The sequence below is a fragment of the Varanus komodoensis genome, unplaced genomic scaffold (genome assembly GCF_004798865.1).
Source record: "Varanus komodoensis strain SLA01 unplaced genomic scaffold, ASM479886v1 scaffold13_3, whole genome shotgun sequence".
In the NCBI taxonomy this organism is placed as follows: Eukaryota; Metazoa; Chordata; class Lepidosauria; order Squamata; family Varanidae; genus Varanus; species Varanus komodoensis.
In genome coordinates, this window is record NW_025335409.1 from 13429477 (window position 1) to 13439196 (window position 9720).

Sequence of the window (9720 nt, forward strand, 5' to 3'; positions counted from 1 at the left end):
CTGTTTCGTTCTCCCTTTTGCCGCCTGGGCGCGACTGCGCAACAGCAGAGAGCAGCGGGGAAGCCGGGCTCGCCCGCACAGAGCTGCGCTAGGGGGAGTGTTTAGTGTGCTTGCCGCGCTCGCTCGTCGGCACCAGCTCGCCCGGTCCATCCTTCCATTCATTCAGAAGCAAGCAGGGAGAAAAGCAGGCAGGAGGGCGCGCGGTTTCCGCGGTCGCACCCGACGCCCGCGTACCAGCCCGCCCGCCCTGAGGGCTTCGGAGAGAGGCGCGCTCGTCTGCCCGCGAAGAGGAGATGCAGCCGCTGCTGAGCGGGTGAAGCTGGGCGGAGCGGGGCTGGCGTTTGCGGCACACGGGGCGACTCCGAAGGGGGCTCTTCTCGGCGAGGATGCCCGGAGCGGCGGTGGCGGCGCCCGCGGCGCCGGCCTCTGGCGGGGGAGCCGCGCCGGCGGCAGGCTCGGGGGTGGCGGCGGGGGCTGGAGGGATGCTCCCTGCTCAGGAGGCGGCCAAGCTGTACCACACCAACTACGTGCGGAACTCGAGGGCCATCGGCGTGCTCTGGGCCATTTTCACCATCTGCTTTGCCATCGTCAACGTGGTGTGTTTTTTCCAGCCGTACTGGATCGGCGACGGCGTGGACACCCCACAGGCGGGCTACTTCGGTCTCTTCCACTTCTGCACGGGCAGCGGCTTTTCCCGGGAACTCAACTGCCACGGCAGCTTCACGGACTTCTCCAGCCTCCCTTCGGGAGCCTTCAAAGCCGCCTCCTTCTTCATCGGGCTCTCCATGATGCTCATCATCGCCTGTATCGTCTGCTTCATTCTCTTCTTCTTCTGCAACACCGCCACCGTCTACAAGATCTGTGCCTGGATGCAGCTGAGCTCTGGTAAGGCAGGGGTTAAAATCGCACCTTAGCACCCCCCCCCCCCCACGCGCCTGCTTGTCCGCCCCCAGAGGGAAGATACTCGGACGCTGGAACAGAGTCTGACCACCAAATCGTCAAATTCGAGGTGGGGGGAGAAAAAAAAAAAACTCCTCGTAAATCTTACATGCACCCAGCGCCAGTGAGCACTGGCGAGTCTTACCTAGGGAGAGGTGTCGCTTTATGCATTGAAGCAGTTTGGGATAAATACATACCAGAAAATACATCAATTTAGTGTTGGGGAAAGGTTGGGAAACCTTATCCCAAGTGGAGCTGCGCTTTCAACAGTTCAGTATTCTTGCAGACAAAGAACAATTCAAATGTGTGCAAAACTGGCAAGCGGTGTCTAGGGTAAAATGTTGCTGGGGAAGATGTGTGTTCCTGTGTCAGGGATGGTGCGCATTGTCACACAGGAAAATACTTGGATAGAGGAAGGTTGTTTGCTTGAGGTTTGAAGCTGTTCCAAAGAAAGAAGAGACCAGTACATAAGTACACCAGTATTGGTCATTTTGGATTGGCTGAGCGATTGTGTTACCCCATGGTACACCACTGTCATGTAACTCTTAACATTGCGGGATGGCATATCCGTGAGGGAATATCTGTGAGGGGAATGTAAGGTTGTTTCAGTGCTTCTTCCCAAATAAATATCTTCAACAGACAGGGAGAATTTGCCATGGCAAGAGTAACATTTTAACTCCCACTGAGAAAAATGTGCCTGCTGGCAGAGACCAATACGTAAGTAAAGGTCGCAGAGAATTGGTAATGTGAACCTTGAGGGATGCTGCAAGGAAATCCCACACGGCAGGCAAAGTTCATGAGGTGCCTTTGGCATAGATGGCAATGCTGTGGTGAATGAAGGCTGCCGCCAGACATGAGTGAGGTCTCACTTTTTGTGTTGCATTGAGAGGAAGCTTTTCTTTCGCACAATTTGGTTTCTTCATGGGGTACTGCAAGTGGGTCGGTGGGTGGGGAAACAAGCCTCCTGCAGGTTAAGGAGGTTGAATGGTTTCTCAGTGGCGCTTGGCCCCATGTGAATGTGTATAGGATTGCACCCTCAATCTGTAACTTCCACGTAATTCATTGACTGACTGAGGAAAGTGAAAAGATGGGGCTGCACAGCCTATGCCTTGAATGGATGCCTGAGCATCTTCAGCACCGCTCTCCTTTTTCAAGGAAGGTGTAATTTTGGTTTGACAAAGAAAAAAAATGAGCGTTTAGCTAATGTGACAAAAGGGGGAAAGGAACTGCAAAACCCTTTTCTGATCTCGACCTTTAGAATAATTATCAGCATCAAAGGATTAACACAGGTCAGCCACTTATAAATTAAGATTTGGGTCTGATTCTGTATTATCAGGGATGTCATTAATATGAATTGAATTGTGACCAGGCCAGATATGGTCACTGAAACTCTTTAGATGAGGAATAACATTCTCGATGTTGATTGTGATGGGAAGCACTCAAGTGGGTTGACAACTTAACCAAATCTCCTTTAACCTGGAAATGCTAATAAATTGAACCTCAAGAATGAATAAGCAAATGATGGACCTTTGATGTGCTCATTTCATAAAACTTAAGCTATTTTGATAGAATATAGAAGGAGAAAGAAGATGATTCAGGGCAAGGAAAGCAATAAACAATTCTTGTTGAACAGAAAGTGAATAATTTGAAAACCTGCCTTGTTTTCTATTAGATAAATTGTACAAAAGTCCTGCACATACAAGTTTTTGCTATAGGAATAATATACTTCAAGGGCCATGTCTCCACAATAGCCATTCTTGAACTATCTGCTGGAAGTTATGTCCAGGTGCTATATTTAGCCACATAGTAGCATTTTCTACAGCATGGTATGCTCTACCATCATCCAGAAGTAATAGTCTATTTCAATGTTTTGTTACTAGCATTTTTGTATAATTGATGTGAATTTGCAGATCACTTTATTTATTTCACCTTTTCCCACTCAAATCTGATTCTATTTAAAGTGATTTTGGAGTTAACAATGTCACTTATGCAAGCCTTATAAAATGCATTTTGGATGGAATTTTTTAAAAATACATGATAGGTGCAACCTTTTTTTTCTCTTTGTGAAATGTGTTCAGATAGGCTGTCTGCTTCCTGATTGTTCATCTTTTGGAAAGAACTAAAGGGTCTTACTTACTGCTGTTTTGAGTTCTCCCAGTCTATATGCAGAGAAGGATTTGATATGGAACATTTTGGTTCATACTGGATTTCTTTATGTATGGTGGAGCAGGCAAATAGGCGATTTTCAAATGTTTGGGATTTCAGCTCCACAGCATTTCTGACCATTAGCTATGCTGGTATGCGCTTTTGGGAGTTGAAGTGCAAAACCGTGAAGATCTACTGTCTGTCCCTGATGTATGGGGTTGCAAAACAACATAAGGTTAATTGTGTTTATTATATATACATGCCTTTGTGCTTGTAAGTGTTCCAGAAAACAGCTATCTTCTTATTTTACATTTAATACTTAATGGACATTAACATACAGCATGGAGAAGTTTTCTTCCTCCCTGTCCTATAGTAATATGGTGAAAGACTGACAAATTTAAATAAAACTGCCAATATTTTCACTACAATATTCAGGACTTGCCCATGTGCTGGATTTTTGATAAATTCTGGTGGTGGGGCTACTACTCATGGACCTGACTTGTGCATAACACTTTTGATTTATTTAACCCTTGATTTATTGCCCTACCTAGACTATATCGGGCAAATAATCAAACAAAGCATGGTTTATTTCCTCAACCCCTAGGTTGTTTGTTTTCTTTCTTCACCAACTCCAATGTATGTTAAATGCCTCTACCTACTACAATGCTGGTAGGCAGAGTTGTGGTAGTGGCTGTTTTTACCATATTTGCCTGTTCCCTGTATTGTTTGTCAAAACAACCCATGAACAGCCCAGAGTCTTGGATTCACATATAAGAGCAACCCATGGTTAAAACAGTCGACATCCCAACAACAAATCATGATCTAGTTCATGCAACATGAAGGTTCACTGGAGGTTGTTTAGTTCACAAGAAACTACAGTGTGTGCTGGAGCAACATTTTGAATATAAAGCCACTGCTTATTTCAGATAACCCTCAGTGGCTGGGTTCACATGACATGCATATTTAAAATAGTGTGCAGCACATGATGTGATTCATCACAGGTTAAACGACTTCCGACAATCCCAGTGTATCATGCAAACTGGCCCAGTGAGTTCTCTTTCTGGGTTGTTGCAGTTCATAAACAATAGTATAGTACAGCAACTGGGTTCAAACATCACAACAATGCAGAAATCGGCAGTATATGAATTAAAGCAACTGTGGATTAGCATGATGATTTAACTTTGATAAATGGTCTTATGTTTACCAGGACTGTTACTGAGATGCAAGATGTGATGAAAGAAAATACCATAAAGAGTGCTACATTAGAGGCATGTATTAGAGAGAAAATATTTTCTGGTAGGCTCTGTATTAATAGAAGTGGATTTCACCTAAAGCTTGTGACAAGTCAGTGAATTAAAGGAGCAGTGTTGTGAACTGACATTGTCTCATGACTCTTAAAACTTACCAAAATCATTGCTATGTTTGTGCATCTTTTATAAACCATGCATTATGGATTAATATACAGGAATGTGGATAAGCAGCATGTGGTGCATTCTTTGTTCATGCAAGGAGGAAACAAACCTGGAAAAAGTGCTTTATATGATGTTTAAAACTGACTTTGCGGTTTATGATGCCTAGTCTAACCAGGATGTACAAGTCAAAACCTGGTTGAAGGAGGGCTTGAAATCTTGGCTTGTTTGGGTTTAATAAACCAAATCCCTGGCTTTCAGTGTTGCACAAAACTCTTGTTTTCCTGATGTGTTTATCAACTTGTGTGTGTGTGTGGGGGGGGGGGGGGTAAAATGGGAACAAATGGGCTCTGCTTTGTTAAGCTATAATTTATGTGCCATGCTTCATACTGCCTATTGTCATGAGCAGTTTAGTTTTATATCTCCCAGGCTTGGCCTAAGAGATCACATTTTCTGTATAAATGTAGCCAAGTTAAGTGGGTAATTCAACTTTATAATTACCTTCATGTATGCACAAATGAGCAGCACAGCATTTGGTTTTTAAATCTGGCATTTTTAGAATATTGAAATTTTCTTTCTGAATTTCTACCAGTGCCCTCTGCATGTATACAAGAGCCATTTTCAGGATTTGTGTATACTTGAACATTATGAAAGTTGCAGGACTGCCATGCATTTGAAGTGACTGAAATGGAGAAAGCCAGCTTTGAAATTTCTAAACAAAAATAACCTAAATAAATGTATATACATTAGCAGTGAAATCCAGTGTATCCTCCAGGCTTGGAGGATTATAGATATCCTGTTGAGGGCAGAAGAAACCCTCAAAAGACTTGTATGACTTAATTCCATATATGCCTTTTGTCCCAGAGTACAAGTTAAACAAGCTGGATCATTGTCCACCAGGATCATTGTATATCTTGGCAGAGCCATCCCCTCCTCTTCCTACTTCCCCAGAAAGCCCAGAAGCCTCTGGCTCTGAGGTTGGTCTTCTGTCCTCGGAGCCACAGGCTGCACAGTTCTTTCTGTGCTAGCTGCACAGGTGGAGAGGTCACTCCAAGGTCAGAGGCCCAGCTAAACCAGAAATACCACCCAAATTAATGTACAGATGGACCATGCAATGAAATGTGGCTCCCCATTACCCTCTGAATTTGGAGGATTATGGGCATACTATAGAGCACAGAAAAAAATCAGAGGTAAAGGTTACTTCCCCTGGACCTACAAAAGGCTTTGGCAACTGATTTTTACTCTTCAAAGCCTTTTGCCCCAGAGCATGATGAATACAACCTAAGGCACCACCAGAACACTATGTATCATGGCAGACCCTCTCTCCTTTCCCTGAACCCTGAAAGTGCACAGACCACACCAGGTACAATTCTTTCTGTGCCAGTGGCAAGGGTGGAGAGAAGTCACTCTAAGATCAGAGTCCTGGTTCCAGTATGTTTCTGAAGTTGGAGCTGGGACTTCAACCTCTTCTGTGGCTTTCTAGACTTTGTCAGGTAGCCACAGGATTGTGTCTTTAAGGGATTTTCCTTTAAATGAACACACACTTATTGTGTTCGCTATCAAAGTTTTGTTACTGCTTCATTTTATTAGTAAATTAACAATATAATTGAATAGATCTTGTATAACTCCATTCGGCACAGGTTAAATCCCTATTCTCTGATCCGCTTTTGACTGACTGGAGGCAGCTCTCTCTTGTATGGATTAAGCTTCAGTTCATTTACGCTAATCAGACACCAGCTTGGAACAAGAAGCACTTGCTTAGCTTTAGATGGAAAAGAAGGATAGATAGAAGCAAGTATGCTCAGCACACTGATGGCATTGAATCCTGAAACACCAGACAATCTCTCCCACTAGCTTCATGTATTTGTTAAATAGCATGGGGAATAATATGATACCCTGAGAGAAACCACAGGCCAATGATCTAGGTGTTGAAGAGGAATCCTCCAGCACCACCTCCTGAGATTGGCTCTTTAAGAAGAACTGGAGCCACCATAAAGCAGCATCTTCCAGTTCCACCTCAGACAGACATTCTAGAAGGATACCATGAAAGGTCCTGAAAGATCCAGCAGAACTAACATGAATATACTTCCCCTGCTCAGTTCCCTGTCTAGACTTAAAGCCAGATTGAAATGGTGCTAGCTAATCTGTCTCATCCAAAAACCCTTGGTGCTAAGAAGCTTCCACATGTTCCAAGGTCTTGCCCTAGAATAGAATAATGAAGACCAGCTGCCAGAGGTGGTTCCCACTACCTCCTTTAGGCAATACAGAAGCACATAGAGACACATTTGCCATATAGAAGCTGTTACCCACTCAACCAGTCTTTATGGCAGCTTTTATAAGCCAGGATAGTCAAGGGTCCAGCTGAGAAATGATAGACCTTTCCTCTTCAAGAATCCTGCAAATGTGTTCAGACCATACAATCTGCAGTTGAAATTACCAGATTTCTCCATTCTACTTAAGCAGGAAGACCTTAAGGTTAACACAAGACATCCTGACATCAAAGCACTGAGCCAATAGGCCTATATCAGCTTTGGCATCCAAGCTGACAGAGATGCAGTTGATTTTAATTACAATGCATTAGACAAATTGATCAGGGGGCTCTCCAGTGGTTTACCTCTTTTTCTTGTTTGCAAGAGTGTAACAGGTCTCTGACCAGTGCAACCGCCCCCCCACTGGGTGACAACGTATGCAGCAGTCGCAGAAAATACCGTTTTGATGCTGTTCTCATTGCCGTTGAGTTGGCTTTCGAATGAACACCAGCTGGTGTTCAGATTCATTCTGAGTTTTCTGCCAGTGAGTTTGTTTTAGTTGATGTCCTGCTCATTTTATTGTTAGCAACGCCCCAGAAAACCAGTTTTTTTTATTTATTTATTTATTTATTTATTTATTTATTTATTTATTAGAACATTTCTATGCCGCCCCTTGCCGAAGCCTCGGGGCGGCTTACAACACAATAAAATACAAAAATAACAATATAAAATTAAAATTAACAATATAAAATGAATAAAAGAGATAAAAGATATAAAAGAAGTTATAAAAGAAAAGAAGTCACCCTGGCCAGATAATTAAGTAAATATTGTTAACAGTTAAAATGACGTTTAAATAAAAAGGTCTTCACCTGGCGCCAAAAAACAAATAACGACGGCGCCAGGCGGAACTCTCTGGGGAGCACATTCCATAGATTGGGCGCCACCGCAGAGAAAGCCCTCCGAGTACCTACCCTCCTAATTTCTTTCACGGAGGGTTCCCGGAGAAGGGCCTCTCCCGCAGATCTCAAGGGGCGGTCGGGCATATATGGATGTAAGCGCTCGTTCAGGTAACCAGGACCCAAGCCGTTTAGGGCTTTATAGGTCATAACCAACATCTTGAATTGGGCCCGGACTTCAATGGGAAGCCAGTGAAGCTGACGGAGAACTGGAGTCATGTGAACATAACGCCCTGTCCCCGTCAGCAACCTGGCAGCTCTATTTTGAACCAATTGAAGTATCCGGACCGTCTTCAAGGGAAGCCCCACGTAAAGCGTGTTACAGAAGTCAAGGCAGGAAGTCACCAGTGTGTGTGTCACTGTCGCCAGGCAGTCGTACTCCAGGTAGGGGCGCAGCTGATTAATCAGCCGAAGCTGAAGGAAAGTGCTCCTTGGCACTGCTGTCACCTGAGCTTCCAATGAAAGCTCCGGGTGGAGGAGTACTCCTAAGCTGCGGACCTTGTCCCTAAGAGGGAGTGCAACCCCATTCAGGGCCAGGTCAAATCCACCCTCTCCGAAGTCCGATCCGCCAACCAACAGGACCTCCGTCTTGTCTGGATTGAGCTTCAGTTTATTGGCTCTCATTCAGCCCATTACCTCGGCCAAGCACCGGTTCAGCACAGCCACTGCCTCACCTGGATTAGTGGAAAACAAGAGGTAGAGCTGGGTATCATCAGCGTACCGATGATTCCGCAGCCCACACCTCCTGATGACCTCTCCCAGCGGTTTCATATAGATGTTAAACAGCAAAGGGGACAAAATGGAACCCTGTGGTACTCCATGGCATAACTGCCATGGCGCAGAGCCATAGTCCCCCAGCACTACCTTCTGGAATCAGCCGTTGAGATAGGAGCCGAACCACTGCAAAGCAGTGCCTCCGACCCCCAATCCCGCTAGCCTATCCAGAAGGATACCATGGTCGATGGTATCGAAAGCTGCTGAGAGGTCCAGAAGAACCAACAGGGACGCACTCCCCCTGTCCTTCTCCCTGCACAGGTCAACGTACAGGGCGACCAAGGCAGATTCAGTACCGTACCCGGGTCTGAAGCCGGACTGAAATGGGTCCAGATAATCAGTTTCATCCAAGAGTGCTTGGAGTTGTCCCGCCACCACCTGCTCTAACACCTTGCCCAGAAACGGGATGTTGGCCACAGGTCTATAGTTAGTGGCCATCTCTGGATCCAGTGATGCTTTCTTCAGGACCGGTCGGACTTCTGCCTCCTTTAAAGGGGCAGGCACCCGACCCTCCCTCAGAGAAGCGTTGACCACTTCCAAGATCCAGGTCCCAATCCCGTGCTTGGAATTATTTATTAACCAAGACGGGCAAGGGTCCAATAGGCAAGTGGTGGGATGTACTCCTCCAAGCACCTTGTCCACATCATCAGGCCGCAATAACTGAAATTCATCCAATAATTCTGGACCAGATGGCAGCATTGGTGTCTCCCCAGAAACCTCTGATTCATTAGTGGTGTCCAGCTCATGACGAATCTGAGCGATTTTCTCCCTGAAATGTCTGGCAAAGTCGTCACAGGGGGCCTTTGAGGGTGGAACTGGATCTTCCTTAGGACCTGGGCAAACCAGGCCTTGCACCACTCGAAAAAGCTCCACTGGACGGCATTGTGAGGAGGCAATGGAAGCGGAAAAAAATCTCTTTTTCGCCGCCCTCACCTCCACAGCATAGGCCCGATAGTGGGCTCTCAAGTGTGTTCGGTCAGATTCATCCCGTGATTTCCTCCACCTATGCTCTAGCCGTCTCCCAACTCGCTTCATCGTCCGTAATTCAGGTGTATACCAAGGGGAAGAGCGGGCTCTGCCCGGTGGGAGAGGACGCTTAGGAGCAATCGTGTCCACAGCCCTGCTCATCTCCCCGTTCCACAGTTCGACCAGAGCCTCGACAGGAGCACCAGTCTTGTCAGCCGGAAACTCCCCCAGGGCTTTCAGGAATCCATCCGGATCCATCCGGCTCCGGGGGCAGACCCACAC

General features: G+C 45.8%; 1 protein-coding gene across 1 annotated transcript in view; it reads left to right on the forward strand.

The window, feature by feature from the left end:
• The first annotated feature begins 386 nt into the window (after positions 1-386).
• The window catches only part of LHFPL3 (LHFPL tetraspan subfamily member 3), a 169274-nt gene continuing 159940 nt past the window's right edge, over positions 387-9720 (forward strand). The window contains exon 1 of the mRNA XM_044423269.1: positions 387-885. Coding sequence (XP_044279204.1) covers positions 387-885 — 499 coding nt within the window. The remainder of the gene's footprint in view (positions 886-9720) is intronic.